Here is a 22,118-nt window from a genome sequence, read left to right on the forward strand (position 1 = left end):
TTGTGGATCATTGTGTGGGCTTTGAAGTTTATTCGTTCCTTGATAGGGAGGCAGTGAAGTTTTTCTCGAAGTGGTGTTGCGCTTTCGAATCGTGATTTGCCCAAAATAAGTCTGGCTGCTGTGTTTTGGGCGGTTTAGAGATTTTTCATGATTTGGGCTTTGCAACCGATGAAGATGCTGTTGCAGTAGTCGGCATGGGTAAGAACTGTGGATTGTACTAGACTGCGGAAAGTGTTCTGTGGGAGGAATGGTTTTACTCTTTTCAGTACCCACATCATGTTGAACATCTTCTTTGTCGTGGCTTTTGCATGAGTTTCTAAATTTAGGTGTTTGTCTAATGTTACTCCTAGGAGTAATCCTTGATGTGCACTGTCAAGTTTAACTTTCTAGCTCTGGGTACACTTCATTCATTTGTATTGTTTATTACACATTTTTGTGCCACTGATTTACTGCTTGTTTCTATTGGCAAAAATGATAGCCACAGAAATGACTGTACTGAAGATATCAGGGCAACTTACCGTAAACCAGCACCTGAAGTGCAAATGACGGTGCCTTTGTAAAATGGTCTCTTGGGGAAGCCAAAATTAGAAAAGTACAAAAAGGAGCTTGTTATAATATATCTTTATTAAGGGCATCAAGTCATTGTGGCACTGGTAATCGGACTTGCTGGAAATTAATGTTTAGCATCTTAGGCTATGGTGGCAATAAAAAGAAAGGAAGCCTGAGTTGGCCGCAGGTTGAGTGTACCAAGCACAGATTGTGGTTCAGCACACGCCATTTCTTCCCAAGGCTCAATGACCGAATAAGGGAGCAAGAGAAGCTGGAGAATAAAAACCAGCTCCAAAGAGAGTGCTTTGGACATGGTCTAGGCTTCGAGAGGGATGCTCTCTCCAGTGAAAAATGCATCTAACCAGTTCCCAAAGTAATGCTGTCCCATAATAAAATCTGCAAATTTGAAGAATGCTCCAAATTAATCTCTTTGGGTTCTCATGAACAGCCTTAGTCCAAGGAACCTTCCTCCAAACTTTACTGCAGGTGTATCTGCCACCAAGGTAAAGTGGAACCTTATAGGCGGTACAGAGTCTTAATTACCGATTTTATTCTAATTTACTGTGTACTCTATATACTCTGATTGGAACATTCTTCTGTATTTCTTATTCCGGAAATCGTGATCGCCACTACGGTATTTGTAAGCCACATTGCGCCTGCAAAGAGGTGGGAAAATGTGGGATATAAATGCAGAAAAATAAATAAATAAATTATTCAGCTAAGAGTTACCTCAACAGCATGGGCAAAAGCTGAATGTGAAACTTGATGTTTTGCTCTAAATGTGGTTCACAACCAGAGTTTAACCTGAAGACAAGGGACTCTGAAATGGCCAAATAAGACTTCCATATGCAGAAAAATAAATTTGCAGTCTTACCTGAAGCTGCAGCACTTACCAGTGGTGTACCAAGTGGGGGGCAGTGGGGGCGGTCCCAGGACCTGTTCCTGGGCAGAGGGAGCATGGAAACCAACGACGCTGACCGGCGCACGCACCCCCCCCAGCGGCGTGCATCCGGGGGGGGGTTCTTTCGCCGGGGTGGGGGGTGTCCCTTCACCAGGGGGGGTTGCGCTGCATGGGGGGGGGCACTGCACCCGGGGTGTGGGGCGCATCGGCGATCCGCCCCGGGTGTCAGCGCCCCTCGGAACGCCACTGGCACTTACCACTACAATTTGCTACGCTGCTTACATATCATGGGCTGAAGAAGCTGTTAAGTAATTTCCAACACTTCAAAGAAGAAAAGCCTGGGAGAGGGGGGAGATGAACTTGGTACCACTAAGTATTGCCCCTGCTCCATTCTGAAAATGCCTCATTTAAGGAGCATAAAACCTCATGAGAGAACACCCTGCTCAACTGACACCAGAAGAAACTGGCTCTGGATTTTCCATCTAGCGTTCCACAAGCTGTATGGTATGTAGTTCATCATCTGCTGGAGACAGAGAAGTACTGAGCATTCTATGGCTGCATGGGCTGGCCTAACTTTTACCCATCGAGCAGTACATATATTCTTAATCCCCATGAGTACTTTTAGCCAGGTTAAGGGCTAGGCAATTTTCAGAGGCAACTAATTTACAGTTAGATTGTAAGCTGGTTTGGTCAGGAAAATAACTCACATGCCTGAATATGTAACTCACCTTGAGCCCAGATTTGCATACAGAGAGAAAGAAAATCTACAGGTAAATGTAAATCTCCAACCAGATAAATGGCTTCTGAAAATGCCCTCCCTAAGCAAATCCAGATAGACATGGCATTTCCTAACAACTGGTGCCCCATCTGGGGGGTCGATCCAAGATGGCGTTTTGGAGCAGAAGCGTGCTCTGAGAGCTCCGCAAACCCAAGTGTTGTTCTGGCGGAATAAAGCGTCCCCTTGGCGAGCTTTTGTGAGCTATGGGGAAAAGAAAGGGAAAGGTTGTAGCCCCAGCCTCCTCTGGACCGACTGGGATCCCCACTACACGCCAGCTCACCTTAGAGGCGTGCGGAGTACGAGCGCCGGTAGCTGCAATGTCTACCTCAGAGAACACACAGACATCAGCGAACAGCAGTAGTGAGGGAGTGACTCTCAGCCCTCCTTCACGGGGCACGACCCCGCCGCAACCCGGAAGCAATGACGAGATGGTTAGTGAACAACTGGAGAAGTCCGAAGTGGGCTTAGATCTGCAGCCGTTCCGAGGAGGCCCCCTCGCTGATTCCTTCGCTGGAGCAATATTAATTGGACAAACGACAACCACCTCGACGCCCATTCGACCCAGTGAAGTGTCTTCCGGAGGTACTTGCGGTATGGTAAGGCCCAAAACTGTTACAATGGAGAATCTCTGGGATGCCATACAGGGGATTAACTCCTCCCTGGGAAAAGTTTCTGAATCTCTCCGTGGAGAGATTGTAGAGCTTAAACATGATTTGCAACATTTGTCTAGCGAGTCGGAGAGACATAAAAACGACATAAAAGTTTGTGAAACTGAGATAAAATATACTAAGGACTTGACTACTTTACTAATTAAGGAAAAAAACTATGACTGCAAGGAAAATGGAGTTTTTCAAAAACCAGCTTAGGAAAAATAACTTGCGTTTCTTGAACTTTCCATTATCACCTTATATCTCCGCTACTAAGTTATTAAAAATATATTTTACCGAAATTCTGGAACTTAAGATTGAAAATCATCCACCAGTGATGAAGACCTTTTATATAAAAGGGAAAAAGTGGACATCTAAATATCCACCTAGAGACACTAATCTTACTGATTTCCTTGAGACATCTGTTGAAAAAGAATGAGCTACTTTGCTTGTCTCTTTTGCTTTCGAACTGGATAAAATAAATATTCTACGCCTATACTTTAGACATATAAACAAAGTGTTCTTGGGAGAAAAGATTAAATTTTTTCCAGATTTATCCAGGGAAACCCAATTAAGAAGGAAGGAACTCCTGGCTTTTAAGCCAAGAGTCCTGGCCCTTGCGGCTTCCTTCTTTATAAAGTTTCCCTGTAGGGATCCAAGATGGCGGCGTAACAAGTTGTGTGAAGAGACGCTCTGAATCCTGACTTGGAAATACTAATTTTCCAGCGATAAAATGCCGCATACTAAAAGAAAGGGGGTGACGCGGATAGTTCCCCCACCTACCTCGACTCCCTCGATGACCCAAGCAGGCCTCGATCGTTTCTTCGCGCCAGTCTCCCAATCTATTAGAGGTATGGATCCCATAGCGGGGATCTCTGGGGAAGCGTAGACCCTGCTGGGAGAGGAAATATCTCTCTCTCCACCGTTAACTACGAAACCTCTGTGTCCGGTGTCAGTAGCGAAGCCTGATGAGGAGCGCTGCCCTACCGGAAGTGTTGTGGGCAAGGTTCCCAGTGAGGTTCGGGAGACATTAGAGCAGACGCCGGGAGCAAAGGCAGGAGCCTCAGGACGAACGCAGGAGGTAAATCTAGCTATGATATGGACAATGCTGAATAAAATGGATGTGACGTTACAACAGACCTCAGGAGAAGTCAGCACTTTTGATAAAAAATTTCAAGATTTGAATTCAAAGATAGACCTGATTAAAGGGGAAATAGCTGAGAAAGTAACTGCTCTTCAGCAGAAAGTTGATTCTATTCAAGAATTTAAAAGTGGAGTGATAAAAGATAATCTTGAGATCCGAAGAAAAGTGGAACAAATTGAAAATTTTAATAGAAGACTTAATTTGCGACTATTGAACTTTCCTCAACTCCCTGGCATTAATCCACATGATTTATTCAAAAAATACCTCAATGAAGTTCTGAAAATTCCTCTGGATGCAATACCCCCTGTAAACAAATTATACTATATCTCAGCTTCTAAGGGAGAACTGGGAAAAAAACAAGATGTATCACACACTAATTTAGATCTTGATGATATATCAGCTATATTGGAACAAACTGTAGATGAGACTACGCAAAGGTCAACTTTGATTGTTTCCTTAATTTTTGAACAGGATTTGAATAATATCATGAAAATGTATTTTAGGAATTTACAAACCTGTTTTGGTGGAGTAAAGGTGCAGATTTTTCCTGACGTTACAAAATCGACCCAACAGAGAAGGAAAGCCTTCTTGGCATTAAAAAAAAGAACGCTTGAGATAGGAGGGATGTTTTTTTCTTGCCTATCCCTGTAAATGTCTTGTTAGGTTGGGCCAGGTTAAATACACCTTTTATTCACCAGATAGTCTAAAATCATTTCTTGATTCTAAACAACTGTAGTAGTTAGAAATATTATGGGGGAATATATGCCGCCTTAATTACTTTTGATTAAAGATTTGTAATAATTCTTCCCTAACTCTGATCGCCCTTTTCAATATAATGGGGTCTAAGAAAGCTTAATGAATCATGTTTAAAAGAAAAAGTTTTATGTTTAGGAAGTATGTTATTACTTTCTTTGATGATTTGATTCTGAAATATTGTTATTGTTTCTCAAATAATGTGTTATGGCTGTATTTCAAAACAAGTGTATTCTTGTTTAAATGAAAAATTAATAAACAAATTGAATTAAAAAAAAAAGTTTCCCTGTAGATGCATTATTTCCTATGAGTCCAATAATTATTTCTTTACAGATCCCAAGAAACTTCAAGAATTTTTAGTTCATAGGGAGAATATGAGAAGATCCCCAGTATTAGCAGACCAGAATAATACTGCTGACTGATTGTAGCATTGCTAATACCTCTGCTCTAATAATAATGTTAATTTTCTGTTTTTGATTAGAATTATCCTGATTCTTGGATCAAAATTGTGGACTGAGAAATAGTTGAAATTGCAATTGTCTTTTGTTTTTCTTTTTCCTTATGTTTAAGTTTCAAATATTCCTGATAATGTTTGTATATGAATATTAAAAAATTAAATACTAATAAAGAGAATTAAATATAAAAAAAACTGGTGCCCCATCTGGAGAGTTGAAAGACCAAGCCCAAGACAAGGCAGACTATTAGCTGCCAGGAAACGTTCATCTGAAGCTAAAATGTCTTCCTAAGATACTTTCAACAATTTTTACAATAAAAATCAGAAACCACAAATATCCCAGATGGTTAAAGCAATGATACAGGAACAATTCTAGGGGAGTGGTAACCAGTGTTGTGCTGGAGCAGGCTCTCACAGGCTCGCAAGAGCCGGTTGTTAAGTTTTTAAGAATTTTGGGAGCCGGTTGTTAAAGTAGGGCCCTCCATGGCTACTTTAACAACTGGCTCCCAAAATGTGGGCTTGGGCCCCCTGCTGAATTCTCTTTTACTTTGCTGGTGGGGATGCTGAACCCTGCCAGCCAAGTAAATAGACTGTTGCTGCTCCCAGCTCCTTGCTTCCAGCTCTGAGCAGCAGGCTGGGACTTCTCCAGCATGTGTGAGAAGTTTCAGCATGCTGCTCAGAGCAAGACGTTGGGAGTGGTGGCAGTCCATTTATTGGTTGCCAGCAAAGGTATGCCTAGCGTGCCCACACGAAGGGAGGGAGGAGAGAGAGGCAAGTGTTGCTCCCCCCCCCCCCCCCCGGCCACCCCTGGCCCTTCCAACTGCAGAGCTGGCTACGTCCGTCCGGAGAAAGAGCCTGTTAAAAATTTACCAGCACACCCCTGGTGGTAACCCAAGTGATAGCTAAGCAGATTGCCCGTAGATCAAACTAAATCTCATGTGCTTTACATAAAATTATTTTCCATAGGCCAAAAAGTGACCAGAATCAGCAAAAGTTAACTGAAGATGAAAGCAAAATCCTTCTAAAACTATGATCACTTAATTCTGAGCACATTCCTTGAAGGGCTTGCTTTTGCTTGCATACTCTCACCTTAGGCATCCAGAGAATCTTCTTTGTCCTGAAGAAATAATAGCAAGCAGAGAACTTCTCATAGCCTCCTTTTAAGATACGGATTGGATGGCGGCTGCGCTGCTCCAAGATTCTGGCACAGTCAATGGCAGGAGCTGTAGGTTCAAAACAGGGCGCCTCCCTTTACTTTCTCCAGCAATAAAAATTTCATCAGTATTTCTCTTATTCACGTGCAATACACAAACAAATGAATTGAGTACAGGGAGGAGGAAATGGAATCAGAACTGAATAAAAGCATGGGAAAAGCAGTGGCGTACCAAGGGGGGGGGGGGGCAGTGGGGGCGGTCCACCCTGGGTGCACGCCGCTGGGGGGGTGCCACGACGCGCGCCTGTGGGCTCCCAATTCGCTAACTTTGCTCGTTCGCTACAGCTCCCTCTGCCCCGGAACAGGTTGCTTCCTGTTCCGGGGCAGAGGGAGATGCAGCGAACGAGCGAAGTTAGCGAATTCAGAGCCCACAGGTGCGCGCTGCAGCACCCCCCCCCCAGCGGCGTGCACCCGGGGGGGGTGTCATTTCGTCGGGGGGGGGGGGCGCGCATCGGAAATCCGCCCTGGGTACCATCCAGGCTAGGAACGCCACTGGGGAAAAGCCCAGAGTATTCTCAGGTAAAAGGTTGGGAGAATGCGCAGAGTAGACAGGGAAAGGGGATGGCATTTGATATACTGCCTTTAGATAAGAACTTAAGAACAGCCATACTGGGTCAGACCAATGGTCTACTTAGCCCAGTATCCTGCTTCCAACAGTGGCCAATCCAGGTCACAAGTACCTGGCAGAAACCCAAATAGTAGCAACATTCTATGGTACCAATCCCAGGGTAAGAAGCGGCTTCCCCATGTCTATCTCAATAACAGACTATGGACTTTTCCTCCAGGAACGTGGCCAAACCTTTTGTAAACCCAGGTATGCTAACTAATGTTACCACATACTCTGGCAATCAGTTCCACAGCTTAACTATTCTTTGAGTGAAATACAAACATGCGTGGGATAAACATAAAGGAATTCTGTTCAGAAAGAATGGATCCTCAGAAGCTTAGCCGAGATTGGGAGGCGGGGCTGGTGTTTGGGAGGCAGGGCTAGTGCTGGGCTAGACTTCTACGGTCTGTGCCCTGAAAATGGCAGATACAAATCAAGGTAAGGTATACACAAAAAGTAGCACACATGAGTTTATCTTGTTGGGCAGACTGGATGGACCGTACAGGTCTTTTTCTGCCGTCATCTACTATGCTACTATCAGGCTTATTTTCGAAAGTGATCGCTGGCCATCTTCCGACATAAACTGGGAGATGGCCGGCGATCTCTCAAAAGCGGCAAAATCGGTATAATCGAAAGCGTCTTTTTTGACAGCATTGCTGCTTTCCCGTCACCGCGCCGGTGAAAACTCAAGGGGGCGTGTTGGCTGCGTAGCGAAGGTGGGACACGGGCAGGCATGGGCGTGGCTACCAGATGGCCGGCTTTCACGGATAATGGAAAAAAAAGCGGCGTCAAGCAGTATTTTGCCAGGTTTACCTGGTCCTTTTATTTTCACGACCAAGCCTCAAAAAGGTGCCCCAACTGACCAGATGACCACCGGAGGGAATGGGGGATGACCTCCCCGTGGTCCCCTAGGGGTCACCAACCCCCTCCCACACTAAAAAAATACAAATAAAAACCTTTTTTTACCAGCCTGTATGCCAGCCTCAAATGTCATACCCAGCTCCCTGACAGCAGTATGCAAGTCCTTGGAGGAGTTTTTAATGGGTGCAGTGCACTTCAGGCAGGCAGACCCAGGTCCATCCCCCCCTACCTGTTACACTTGTGGTGGTAAATGTTAAGCCCTCTAAACTCCCCCCAAACCCACTGTACCCACATGTAGGTGCCCCCCTTCACCCATAAGGGCTATGGTAATGGTGTAGAGTTGTGGGGAGTGGGTTTGGGGGGCTCAGCACCCAAGGTAAAGGGAGCTATGCACCTGGGAGCTATTTGTGTATTTTTAAAACATTTTTAGAAATGCCCCCTAGGGTGCCCGGTTGGTGTCCTGGAATGTCAGGGGGACCAGTGCACTACAAATGCTGGCTCCTCCCATGACCAAATGCCTTGGATTTCGCCGGGTTTGAGACAGCCGGCATTTTTTCCATTATCGCTGAAAAACAAAACCAGCCATCTCAAACCCGGCGAACTCTGGCATTTGGCCGGGCTAAACCATATTATCGAAAAAAAAAGATGGCCGACCATCTTTTTCGATAATACAGTTCCGGCCAGCTGTTGCGCCGCCGGCGATCTATTTCACCGGCGACATTCAATTATGCCCCTCCACATTACATTTAAAGGTATTAGTTCTGTTCTTGACCAATTGTGCATACTCTGAGAGAGGACCCTCCACCCCTCAAAAAAAAAACCCCAAATAATTTATTAATGCACTGAGCACAAACACCAAAATTACCAAAGGATGCTATAGCATGTCCTGCAATAAGTATTTTACCGTGCTCTAAGCCCGCTCAAAGCCACTTAAAAAGATAGTGCCACTGAAAATGGGTGCAATTTGAAAACATCTAGGTTAGATCTTTTAAATGATACAGAGATGGTTATTGATCTCAGAATCTATGTGCATTATTATCCATTCCCGGTCTACACACACACACCTCTGGGAATGCCTTCTCTCAATAAGGTGAAAAGCACATCTGACCGTTTGGACCATTCTGAGATCTGGTTTAAGACACAGTGTGATATAAAAACTCAGATGATAACATTTTTTTTAAATGTAATGACTTGGAACTTACTTCCTTTTCCCAAGGTGTCAGAATTGCCATCATACACCACACAGTACTTCAGGCTTTCCAGCTCTACAGATGTTGGGCATAGGTATTCTCCATTCTCATTCTTATGAACACAAGAAAATTCCGTTACTGGCTCATGTATTTTAAGAAACTGACTTTACATAGCAAAGCTCAAATTTGTATGTTGATCCAGTATAACAGGAAGCATAATATCTTGAGCCTCTTCTGTTAGTGGGCTGGTGGGTGTGGATGGGAAGGATGATCTCTGTTAAATAGGGGGTTAGATGGGGGAAGACGGATTTCTATTGCTTTTAGGCTTTCATAACTGGGATGATTTAGGAATTTGTTTATTTTATCATTATTTATTTGTGACATTTATATCCCACATTATCCCAAACAAGTTTGAGTTCAATGTGGCTTACAATAAACAGTATATGATACATAACAAAGAATAATGTAAGATATCTTAAATGGTCTTTCTGAAGGTTATGTATATGGTAACATCGTCAGCATATATGAATGTTTTGAATCCTGCTGTTTCTAGTCTGTTACCTAGTGGTGACATCATTACATTAAACAGAATAGGCGATAATGGAGAGCCCTGAGGGACGTACAGTCCGGTGGCCAAGGAGAGGATAAGGTTCCTTTCATTTTCACTTTGTAAAATCTTGATTTCAGGAATCCTTGTGCCACATATACCAAAGTTGTCTACTATGTTTAGTAGGATATTATGACCTACTACACTGAATGCACTAGATATATGGAACTGCATTATTAAGATCTTAAACCCTATAATAATTTCTTTTCTGGGATTTGATACTAGGGTAGTAAGGACAGTCTCAGTGCTATAGCATGGTCTGAAACCTGATTGCGATTTGTGTAGTAGGGAGTTTTCGAAGGTCGCCCTTCTTCCTCAGATCAGAAATAAGCAAATGTGCTAGCTGACAGTGTATATAAGTGAAAACATTCAAGCATTACTATGACAGTCTGACAGGGTGGGAGGAGGGGGGTGGGTAGGAAGTATGCATGGGGACATCAAAGCATATCATTGATATTCTAACAGGATGGGTGTGGATAGGTGATGGGAGGGTGATCAACAGAGACATACAGCTTTATGGTTTATAATGGGCTAGGAACCCCAGATCCTTGTTAAGTCCTTTCTGTTGGGTGTTAAAATATTCAATCATTCTGACTTCAAAGGTCTTACGTTCTTGTATGGTTTTAAAGTTACCTTGGTTTATAATGGTCTGGGGTTCCTAGCCCATTATAAACCATAAAGCTGTATGTCTCTGTTGATCACCCTCCCCTCACCTATCCACACCCACCCTGTTAGAATATCAATGATATGCTTTGATGTCCCCATGCATACTTCCTACCCACCCCCCTCCTCCCACCCTGTCAGACTGTCATAGTAATGCTTGAATGTTTTCACTTATATACACTGTCAGCTAGCACATTTGCTTATTTCCGATCTGAGGAAGAAGGGCGACCTTCGAAAGCTAATCAAGAAATGTATTAAGTTATGTCCAATAAAAAAGGTATCATCTTATTTTCTTTTCCATGTTTTATTTTGTTTGATTTCTATTGATAACCTTAAGAGTGGACTAACACGGCTACCACACTCCTCTACTGTAGTAGGGAGAAATGTGAAAGGTAGTCCATAGTTTGTGCTACTACTATTCCTTCCATCACCTTTATCATCAAAAGGAATGGAGGCTATTGGTCTGTAGTTTGTTACATCAGTTATAGTGATTGAATTTTTTTTTATTTTTATATTGGTGTTAGGATAATAGAAACTTTATTATCAGGGAAAGTGCCATGGAATAGTAGGAAGGAAATATGCTGCTGAAGCAGACTGATGAATATATTAGGAGCTTCCTTCGTAAGATAACTAGGACAAGGATCTAATATGCATTGTGAGGTTGAATATTTTAGGAGGTAATGTTTTACTGTGTCATGGGTTGGTGGTTGGAAGAAAGACCAGATTCTATTGGTGGCTATTCCTGTATGTGTGTGACTGTTTTTCATAAATACCTTGATGGTTGATTTTTCATTTGAGGACTCCTTCTCTGAATTTAACTATTTTTTTGTTCAAAAAAAGTAGACAGTTTCTCTGCTGTTGGTGGAGATTCTGTGGTTGTGGTTATTTATTTTGTGGATAATAGGCTTTTGAAAATATTGAAAAGTTTACTGGTATTAAGGAAATTACCACCGATTATTTTGTTATAGTATTGAGTTTTTGCAATTTTGATCTCTTTTTTATATGTTTTGATGGCAATTTTCCAAGTTAATTTGTTACCGTATTTTTCGGACTATAAGACACACTGGACCATAAGACGCACCTAGGTTTTAGAGGAGGGAAATAGGAAAAAAAAATTTGGACTATAAGACGCACTTTTTCACTCCTCTAAAACCTAGGTGCTCCGGTGCGTCTTGTCCGAATCCCTCCCTCCAAGTTCGGAATCGCCCTCCCTAGGGTTACCTCCCCTCCCCCCGGCCCTGTCACCACCTCTCCCTTTACTCACGCGATCTTCCCTGGTGGTCTAGTGACGTCGGGGCAGGAAAGAGCCCTCTCTTTCCTGCCCAGTGCGCTGCTCTGCATCCTCCTGTATGCTGCCTGTGATGACGGTCTCGGCGAGATTCAAAATGGCCGCCGAGACTTCAATTCTCGGCGGCCATTTTGAATTTCGCCGAGACCGTCATCACAGGCAGCATACAGGAGGATGCAGAGCAGCGCGCTGGGCAGGAAAGAGGGGGCTCTTTCTTGCCCCGACGTCACTAGACCACCAGGGAAGATCGCGTAAGGGGAGAGGTGGTGACAGGGCCGGGGGGAGGGGAGGTAACCCTAGGGAGGGCGATCCCGAACTCGAAGGGAGGGCGATCCCGAACTCGGAGGGAGGGCGGGCGGCCTGCCAAATCTCTACCTTCGGACTATAAGACGCACCCCCCCATTTTCCTCCCAAATTTTGGGGGAAAAAGTGCGTCTTATAGTCTGAAAAATACGGTAATTTATTTTACTGGCTAGAAGAGATGGGAAGAGGATGGGATTTTTATTGTGGGTTTTTTTTGAGAGGGGAGGTTACTTGCGGGAAGGAGGTGGGTTTTATTCTTTTATTTGTACACCACTTTGATCCTTTTATCCTTTTTTTTTTAACAGGTACACTTGTCCAAAATATCAATTAGATCTAACAGATAGCAAGTAAAATGCACGGATGTAATTTTAAAAACCAATTTCAATATGTATAATAGTGCTATGCCCACCAAAATATTTTTAGAAAATTGTACCCCCTGTATGCACATAAAAGTAAACGCATAAGTCTATGTTGTAGGTTTGCTTTACATATTCAACACAGTTTTGTTTTGTTTTTAATTTCCTTTCGAAGTGACTGCAGAGAAAACCAGCTCTTGCAGGCAGGGTCCACAGGCTTCTGCTTGTGTGAATGGATCTGAAAGCCTAATGAGCCAAACCCCCTACAGTTTCTTGTGTATGTTAATCTCAAAACAGCTTAGCATCCAGCTTTAAAAAGTATCCTATTGAAGGAAAAAATTATAAGAAAAAGAAAACAAACTATTTTCTTTACTGTGAGAAAAAAAAGTTAAGCTACGCATGAGCACACTCCTCCACGGCTGTAGGGGGTGGTTGAGGGGGGAGGTTATGTCACTTCTTGTTCTCCAAAGACAAGCAGGCCAATATTCTCACTGATGGGTGACGTCACGTCGGCCCGGAGGACTTTCCAGCAAAGTCCATGACAAAGTCTAAAATGTCCCCCGTCGCGCGGGTGGATGCAGTGCGCATGCGCGCGTCCACTTTCCCGCCCGCCGCGCGGGCACATTCCTCAGTTTTTTCTTCTCCGCGTCTGAGGTGACACGGAGCTCGACGTTCTCGTCTTCGTGTTCCTCCTGTGCCCGGAGGTGAAGAAAGAAGAAAAAAGCGAAGTATCCTTTTTTTGTTATCTTAGATTGTTTTTGTTTATTAAGTTTCCTTTATTTTAGTCTGCGATTTTATTTAAATCGCTCGGTCGGGTATTTTTTCCCGTCTTTTTCTTTTGTTTTTTCTGTGTCATCTTTTTCTAGACACAATCGCGTCTTTTGATTTGGCAGGGACAATTTTTCCCGAGATGTCAACGAAGACGCCCAGCGGCTTCAAGCCTTGTGCCCGCTGCCATCGGGCCATCTCTGGCACTGATACACACTCGTGGTGTATTCAGTGCCTTGGGCCGGATCATCGCTCGGAGAGTTGTAAATTGTGTCTCGCCATGAAGAAGCGGACACTCCTCTCTCGAGACGCCCAGAGAGAAAAGATTTTTGGGCCCGGTGCTTCGGCGTCGGCGCCGTCGACGTCGTCTAAGTCGGCGCCCTCCAAACCGGCGCCGGGCAAGTCGGTGCCGGTGAAGTCGGTGCCGTCGAGGATGATGTCTTCGGGGCCGGCGTCGTCGAGGTCGACGTCGAAGGAGGCGTCGCACCGGGAGACAGGGGACAGGCTGCCATTAGACCCATGCACACTGGGAGCAGTGATGCATCGAGTGGGTCTCCACCCGCCTCGGCGCCTCCTGCTTTGCAGGCCCCCCGGGACCGTCCTGCGTCGGACCCGGCCCCGAGGAGACGTGTGGATTCCACGTCCTCCTCTCCGGTGCCGAGGAGTCTCGATGACATGCGTCGGGCGAAGGCCAAGAAGCATCGTCGTCGATCTCCTTCAAGACACGGCACCGGGAGCTCCGGGTCATCGATGCACTCGATACCCGAGAAGCGTCGGTGCCGAGAGGATCGCTCTCCCTCTATTACTGAGGTTCCGACGCGTGGGGTCGCTGGCAGCCGAGTCCCCACTCCCCAACCTCAGCAGACTTTGCCTCCGACACCTCAACCGACCCCACAGCCTTTTCCGACTCCAGCTCTGGATGAGAGTATGCAGGCCATGTTCCCATTTTTCATGAACATGATGCAGCAATGGCAGTCGGCATCGAGGTTGTCGGTGCCGACGGCGTCGACGGCGTCGACGGGGCCGGTGTCGATGCTTTCAGAGGCACCGGTGCCGACGGCGTCGAAGGTGTCGACATTGCCGATGCCGGATGTTCCTGCATCAGGCCTTCAGCCTGTGGTGAGGTCTGTCTCACCGGTGCCGTCTCCGGTGCCGGTGCCTTTGACTTCCCAAGTTGACTCTCCCGAGGCATCGGAGCAGGAAGCTTCCCCGGAGCCTCCGGGACCATCAACTTCTCGGCACCATCATAGAGGCCATCAAGCCTCTTCGTCGAGACGGGCTCAGATTCGGGCGGCTCTGTCTGAGCTTTTAGCCCCATCTGATGGTACTTCATCCGAGGATGATGAAGGAATGCATGGGGAGTTCTCTGGCGAGGATTCTCAAGGCATTCCATCTGACTCCACTCCCTCGCCACAAAGGCAGCTGTCTCCTCCCGAGAGCTTGTCTTTTTCATCTTTTGTTCGGGAGATGTCTGAGGCCATCCCCTTCCCCGTGGAAATTGTGGACGAGCCCAGAGCCAAAATGCTTGAGGTTCTGGACTATCCATCTCCACCTTCATCTTCTGCCACAGTTCCTTTTCATGAGACTCTTAAGGAACTTATGCTGAGGAACTGGGAGAAGCCTTTTTCAAGTCCAACCGTCCCTAAAAAAGCTGAGTCCCAATATAGGATCCACGGGGAACCCAGTCTCATGCAGACCCAATTGCCTCATGATTCAGCGGTGGTGGATTCTGCCCTCAGAAGAGCCAAGAGTTCCAGAAATTTCTCCTCGGCGCCCCCGGGGCGAGAATATGCAACTCTGGACTCTTTTGGGAGGAAGGAGTATCAGGCTGGTCTGCTCGCTTCCAAAATCCAGTCTTACCAACTCTTCACGAGTGTGCATTTACGGAACTCTGTGAGGCAACTTGAGAGTTTAGTAGATACACTGCCTGAGGAGAAAGCTGAACCCTTTCGCCAAGTGATCAGGCAGCAGAAGGCGTGTCGCAAGTTCCTGTCCAGGGGCATTTTTGACACTTGCGATGTGGCATCTCGCTTTTCCGCTCAAGGTATAGCGATGCGCAGGCTCTCATGGCTGCGTGCCTCTAACCTGGAGGAAAGAACTCAGCGGAAAATAGCAGATATCCCATGCCGGGGGGATCACCTTTTTGGAGAGAAGGTTGAAGAGATGATTGATCATCTCTACCAGCGTGACAACGCTATGGATTCTCTCTCCCGCCGGGCGCCTTCTGCAACCACTTCCACTGCTAGGAAGTTTTTTAAGGGAAAGAGAAGTGCTCCCTACGCTTCTAGAAATCGTAGGTACACTCCTTATTCCCGTCAGCCGGTTCAGGCTTGACCCCAGCCCGCTCGCTCTCGTCAGCAGCGGGCACCGAAGCAGCCCCCTGCAGCTCCCCAGCAAAAACCAGGGACGGGTTTTTGACTGGCTCCAGCAGAGCATAGCCGAAGTCAAAGTACCTGTGTCGAACGATCTGCCGGTCGGGGGGAGGTTAAAATTTTTTCACCAAAGGTGGCCTCTCGTAACCTCCGACCAGTGGGTTCTTCAAATAGTCCAGTGCGGGTACACCCTCAATTTGAGGAACCTCCAAATTGCCCACCAGGAGCTCAGTCTTTCAGCTCCTACCACAAGCAGATACTTGCAGAGGAACTCTCCGCCCTTCTCAGCGCCAATGCGGTCGAGCCCGTACCACCAGGGCAGGAAGGGCTGGGATTCTATTCCAGGTATTTCCTTGTGGAAAAGAAAACAGGGGGGATGCGTCCCATCCTAGACCTAAGGGCCCTGAACAAATATCTGGTCAAAGAAAAGTTCAGGATGCTTTCCCTGGGCACTCTTCTTCCCATGATTCAGAAAAACGATTGGCTATGCTCTCTGGACTTGAAGGATGCTTACACTCACATACCGATACTTCCAGCCCACAGGAAGTATCTTCGGTTTCGGCTGGGAACACAGCACTTTCAGTACTGTGTTTTGCCTTTTGGCTTGGCGTCTGCACCCAGGGTTTTTACAAAGTGCCTGGCAGTTGTGGCAGCGTCGCTACGCAGACTGGGAGTGCATGTGTTCCCTTATCTGGACGATTGGCTGGTGAAGAACACCTCCCCGCAAGAAACTTTGCAGTCTATGCGGATGACTATTCAGGTGCTAGAGATGCTGGGCTTTGTCATCAATTACCCCAAGTCCCATCTCGTCCCTGTGCAAAAATTGGAATTCATAGGAGCTCTGTTGTGCACACAGACAGCTTGTGCTTATCTCCCAGGACCCAGGGCAGACAGACTTCTGTCTCTGGTTTCCAAAGTGCAAGCATCTCAGCAGGTCACAGCTCGGCAGATGTTGAGATTGCTTGGCCACATGGCCTCCACAGTTCATGTGACACCCATGGCACGTCTACACATGAGATCGGCTCAATGGACCCTAGCTTCTCAGTGGTTTCAAGCCACAGGGAATCTAGAGGATGTTGTCCGGCTGTCCACCAATTTTCGAAATTCCCTCAGTTGGTGGACCATTCGATCCAATCTGGTCTTGGGACGCCCATTCCAAATTCCTCAGCCTCAAAAAGTGCTGACGACGGATGCATCCCTCCTCGGGTGGGGAGCGCATGTAGATGGGCTTCACACTCAAGGAGCTTGGTCTCTTCAGGAGAAGCATCTCCAGATCAACCTCCTGGAATTGCGAGCGATCTGGAACGCTCTGAAGGCATTCAGAGATCGGCTAGCCAACAAAATTGTTCTCATTCAGACAGACAATCAAGTGGCGATGTATTACACCAACAAGCAAGGGGGTACCGGATCCCGTCCTCTGTGCCAGGAGGCCGTGCAGATGTGGCTATGGGCCTATCAAAACGGAATGTTTCTCCAAGCCACTTATCTAGCCGGTGTAAACAATGGTCTGGCCGACAGGCTGAGCAGAGTTATGCGGCCTCACGAGTGGTCCTTGAACATGACTATTGCCAAAAAGATCTTTCGAGTTTGGGGAACTCCATCGATAGATCTTTTTGCTTCCCAGGACACTCACAAGGTTCCTCAATTCTGTTCCAGACTCCAGGCCCACGGCAGGCTAGCGTCGGATGCCTTCCTCCTTTTTTGGGGGACAGGACTCCTGTACGCTTATCCTCCCATCCCTTTAGTGGGGAAGACTCTCCTGAAACTCAAGCAGGACCAGGGAACCATGATTCTGATAGCGCCTTTTTGGCCCCGCCAGATATGGTTTCCCCTTCTTCTGGAACTTTCGTCAGAAGAGCCATGGAGATTGGATTGTTTTCCGACCCTCATTACTCAGAACGAGGGGGCGCTTCTACATCCCAACCTCCGGTCTCTAGCTCTCACGGCCTGGATGTTGCGAGCATAGAGGTTGCCTCCTTTGGTCTCTCTGAGGGTGTCTCCAGAGTTCTGTTTGCTTCCAGGAAAGATTCCACACATAAGTGTTACTCTTTTAAATGGAGGAGGTTTGCCGTCTGGTGTGACAGTAACGGTCTAGATCCTTTCTCTTGTCCTGCACAGACCTTGCTTGAGTACCTTCTGCATTTATCCGAGTCTGGTCTTAAGACTAACTCGGTCAAGGTTCACCTTAGCGCTATCAGTGCTTATCATTCACATGTTGATGGCTTGCCGATTTCTGGACAGCCTTTAGTCATGCGTTTCATGAGAGGTTTGTTTTTGTCAAAGCCCCCTATCAAACCTCCTCCAGTGCCATGGGATCTCAATGTCGTTCTCACCCAGCTGATGACAACTCCTTTCGAGCCACTGGATTCCTGCCATCTGAAGTACTTGACCTTGAAGGTCATTTTCTTGGTGGCTGTTACTTCAGCTCGTAGGGTCAGTGAGCTTCAAGCCCTGGTAGTTCATGCACCATTCCTTGTCTTTCATCATGACAGAGTAGTCCTCCGCACCCACCCAAAGTTTCTACCGAAGGTGGTGTCGGAGTTCCATCTGAACCAGTCAATTGTCTTGCCAACATTCTTTCCCCCTCCTCACTTGAGCCCGGGCGAAAGCAAGTTGCACACTTTGGACTGTAAAAGAGCACTGGCCTGTTACGTGGAGCGGACGCGCCCCTTCAGAAAGTCCGCCCATCTGTTTGTTTCTTTTAATCCCAACAAGAGGGGAGTTGCTGTTGGAAAACGCACCATCTCTAATTGGCTAGCAGATTGCATTTCCTTCTCTTATGCCCAAGCCGGGCTGACTTTGGACGGTCATGTCACGGCTCATAATGTTAGAGCCATGGCTGCGTCGGTGGCTCATCTAAAGTCAGCCACCATAGAAGAGATTTGCAAAGCTGCGACGTGGGCTTCGATCCACACATTCACATCACATTACTGCCTTCAGCAGCATAGCCGACGCGACAGTCGGTTTGGGCAGTCGGTGCTGCAGAGTCTGTTTGGGGTTTAGAATCCAACTCCACCCCCCTAGGCCCATGTTTATTCTGTTCCAGGCTGCACTCTCAGTTAGTTGAATTTGGTTTCAGGTCAATTTTGTTTTTTGTCCTCGCCGTTGCGGGACCCAATTGACCATTCTTTGTTGTGTTGAGTGAGCCTGGGGGCTAGGGATACCCCATCAGTGAGAATATTGGCCTGCTTGTCTTTGGAGAAAGAGTAGTTACTCACCTGTAACAGGTGTTCTCCGAAGACAGCAGGCAATATATTCTCACAACCCTCCCACCTCCCCTTTGGAGTTGTATTCCTCTAATTCTTGTAATTAACTGAGGAATGTGCCCGCGCGGCGGGCGGGAAAGTGGACGCGCGCATGCGCACTGCATCCGCCCGCGCGACAGGGGACATTTTAGACTTTGTCATGGACTTTGCTGGAAAGTCCTCCGGGCCGACGTGACGTCACCCATCAGTGAGAATATATTGCCTGCTGTCTTCGGAGAACACCTGTTACAGGTGAGTAACTACTCTTTATGTGAGCCCATCCAAGATGGCAACCAGCAGTAGAAACAGGAAGAGATGGCCAGTATGTTGGAAAAGGGGGTGTGGCTATGGCATCACTTCCTGCAATATCACCAAAAGGAGCAGGGTATGGGATGGGGCTATGCAAATAAGGTTGGTTAGGGACAGGTTAAGCAAAAGGGGTAGGGCTATGACATTACATCTGGTGATGTCATCAATGGGGCAGGGTGTAGGTGGGAGTAGGCATGGCTTAGGCCGGAAATGGACAGAGCCTGGACATGTCCTGATTGGTTGTTGGGACCACAAGTGGGCATGGCCACCTGTCAAAATATGCAAATTAGTTTTGATGAATGCCAGTGAGATACACTACTCCTGAAGTATTTGACCAGTGTTGCCAGGTGGGCGGTTTTACCGCCCAATTGGGCGGTTTTCCGCGACCCGCCGCAGGAAATTTTTGCCCGCGGCGGGTCGCGGTTTTTTGGGCTTCTTTTTTTTTTTTTTTCCCGCGGTTTTCGGGCGGTTTTTTCGGCCGCGGGGGCGGGGTTAGTGACGTTTTGGGCAGGATTAGTGACGTTCTGGGCGGGGTTAGTGACGGGGAGGCGGGGCCGATGACGGGGGAGGCGAGGCCGGTGACGGGGAAGGCGGGGCCGATGACGGCGGGGGCGGGGGTAATGACGCGGGGGTGGGGGTGTCAGGGGCGGGGTTTGAATTTGGGCGGGTTTTGGGCTGTTTTTAGGCTGGATTGGGTGGGAAAAAAATTTTCCACCTGGCAACCCTGTATTTGACCTGTAAAGTTTTGTTTTTGGTGGTTGTCACTTTAACTTGCAGGGTTAGTGAGCTGTAGGTCTTATTAGCAGATCTGCCTTATACACTTTTCATCATAACAGAGTAGTCCTTTATATATTCACCCTAGGTTCCTTCCTAAAGTGGTGTCGGAGCTCCATCTTAACCAATCATCCTGCCAACATTCTTTCCAAAGCCTCATGCCCATCCTGGAGCGGACTAAAGCCCATAGACAGTCCACTCTGACTTATTTATTTTGACCCAAACAGAATGGGGGTGGCCAATTGGTAAACCCATTTTATCCAACTGGTTAGCAGACTGCATCACCTTTACTTATGCCCAGGCTGGGCTGACCTAGAGGGCATGCCTGTAGCCCACTTTAGCCTCCATTGAGGAGATTGCAAGGCTGTGATGTGGTCTTCAGTCCACACATTCACATCTCATTACTGCCTTGAGCAGCATACAGACACGATAGCTGATTTGGACAGTCAGTCCTGCAGAATTTGTTAAGGCCATAAGCATTGCCATATGGGGACAGACTGAAAATCCACCAAGCCCAATATCCTGTTTCCAACAGTGGCCATTCCACAAGTACCTGGCAAGACAGCTCATCTCTATCTTCCTCTTGTGGACATCCCTTACCCCCTATTTTTCTTGCACTTCTGCTGTTTCTCCTATGTGGTCTACTGTGTGCCTTCACTACCCTGCTTTCTATGACTTCTATACCAGTCTTATGGGTCGACGTAAAATGGGCCTTTTAATCTGCCTGTGACCAATCTAATCTCTGTCTGGACAAATATTTCCATGGGGGATGAGGCTGGAGCAGATCATACTGTATTAGGCACACCTACAAGGCGGTAAGAGACAGAGAAGTTGTGAAGTTCTGAAAGTTGACAAGGTGAAGAAAAAGTCTGATACAAATTTTGGCTTTATTCAGGGCATGCTTTCTATCCATAGGAGAAAAATTCTTAGGGAACTGGGTACTATTAGAGGTTTGATCAAGGAATCGGAAGAATTTCTGGGAATCTCAATGATTCTGTTGGAATTTAGGAGAGCCACTTTGCAGTCTGCACTCTGTGCTTTGGCTTACAGACCTGATAAGTCTCCCGCTTTCAGCAGGTCATCTCCCACCCTCCCTCCAAAATTGGAGAGTATCCTGCTGAGTGGCTCCAGTGGCCAAGCAACATTCCCCCCACAGGCCCAATAACACACCAGTGCCAGCAACGAAGACGTGCATGCGTGTTGACGTCAGCGTGCTGCATCATGCAGTGAACACTTTAGTGGTGGGGAGAGAAAGAGGGTCTTGTCTGTGCAAGGTGAGTGCTCTCACCTGCTGCTCAGAGTCTGGCTGTGAAGTGGGAACTGCCTCTGCCCCCCCCCCCCCCCCCCCCCGGTAACAAAATTCTCCTACTGTCCAAGAGTGAAGCCGATTGTTGGTGCTGGCTAAGGTTCGTTGGGGAGGAGTCAAGAGGTAAAGTGGACAGGTATTGGAGGGGTGACAGGGTGGAGCAAGGGGGTGTGAAGTGGAGCTAGGGGTGTGGCTATAACTTCCCTCTCAGCGATCCGATACCCTTGGCAGCTCTAGCCTTACCCAGCTGTGCATAAATAGGAATAACATTGCCCCTTACCCTTTCAGAAAGCATACAGAGGTAGCTGTGTGCATGCTTCTAAAGTGTTGCAATTCTAAAGCAGTAAAGGATAAGGTTTAAATAAAAGGTGTGACAAGGGAAAATGATTAATAATTAGAAATCACATAATGATACACAATCATCCTATCACTTTGCTTACCTGGAGGACTCTTTTGGCTGTTATTATATGACTTTCATTATACTCAGACTTTGTACGAGCATCTAAAAGGGAACAAAATTCACAACATTATCTAAGAAAGATTAAGACACCACTGTGGCATAAAGTGAAGAATCCTACCACTCGAGAAAGCAGCATCCTCTATGATTCACCTTCATAACGACACAGTTATGGACTGCAGGCAGCTCATAGTAACATAGTAGACGGCAGAAAAAGACCTGCACGGTCCATCTAGTCTGCCCAACAAGATAAACTCATATGTGCTACTTCTTCTGTATACCTTACCTTGATTTGTATCTGCCATTTTCAGGACACAGACCTTAGAAGTCTTGCCCAGAACTAGCCCCACCACCCAAACACCAGCCCCGCCTCCCAATCTCGGCTAAGCTTCTGAGGATCCATTCTTTCTGCACAGGATTCCTTTATGTTTATCCCACGCATGCTTGAATTCTGCTACCGTTTTCATCTCCACCACCTCCTGCGGGAGGGCATTCCAAGTATCTACCACTCTCTCCATGAAAAAAATACTTCCTGACATTTTTCTTGAGTCTGCCCCCCTTCACTCTCATATC

At 46.8% G+C, this 22,118-nt stretch overlaps 1 protein-coding gene across 2 annotated transcripts in view; it reads right to left on the reverse strand.

The window, feature by feature from the left end:
* STYXL1 (serine/threonine/tyrosine interacting like 1) overlaps positions 1-22,118 on the reverse strand; it is a 74,199-nt gene that overhangs the window by 25,571 nt on the left and 26,510 nt on the right. For both annotated transcript variants that reach the window (XM_030185791.1, XM_030185790.1), the window contains exons 3-5: positions 21,529-21,590; positions 9,110-9,209; positions 6,316-6,449 (exon numbers count right to left, since the gene is read on the reverse strand). In XM_030185791.1, the coding sequence (XP_030041651.1) occupies positions 6,316-6,449; positions 9,110-9,209; positions 21,529-21,590 (296 nt within the window). The remainder of the gene's footprint in view (positions 1-6,315; positions 6,450-9,109; positions 9,210-21,528; positions 21,591-22,118) is intronic.

This window comes from Microcaecilia unicolor, chromosome 13 (genome assembly GCF_901765095.1).
Source record: "Microcaecilia unicolor chromosome 13, aMicUni1.1, whole genome shotgun sequence".
Lineage (NCBI taxonomy): Eukaryota > Metazoa > Chordata > Amphibia > Gymnophiona > Siphonopidae > Microcaecilia > Microcaecilia unicolor.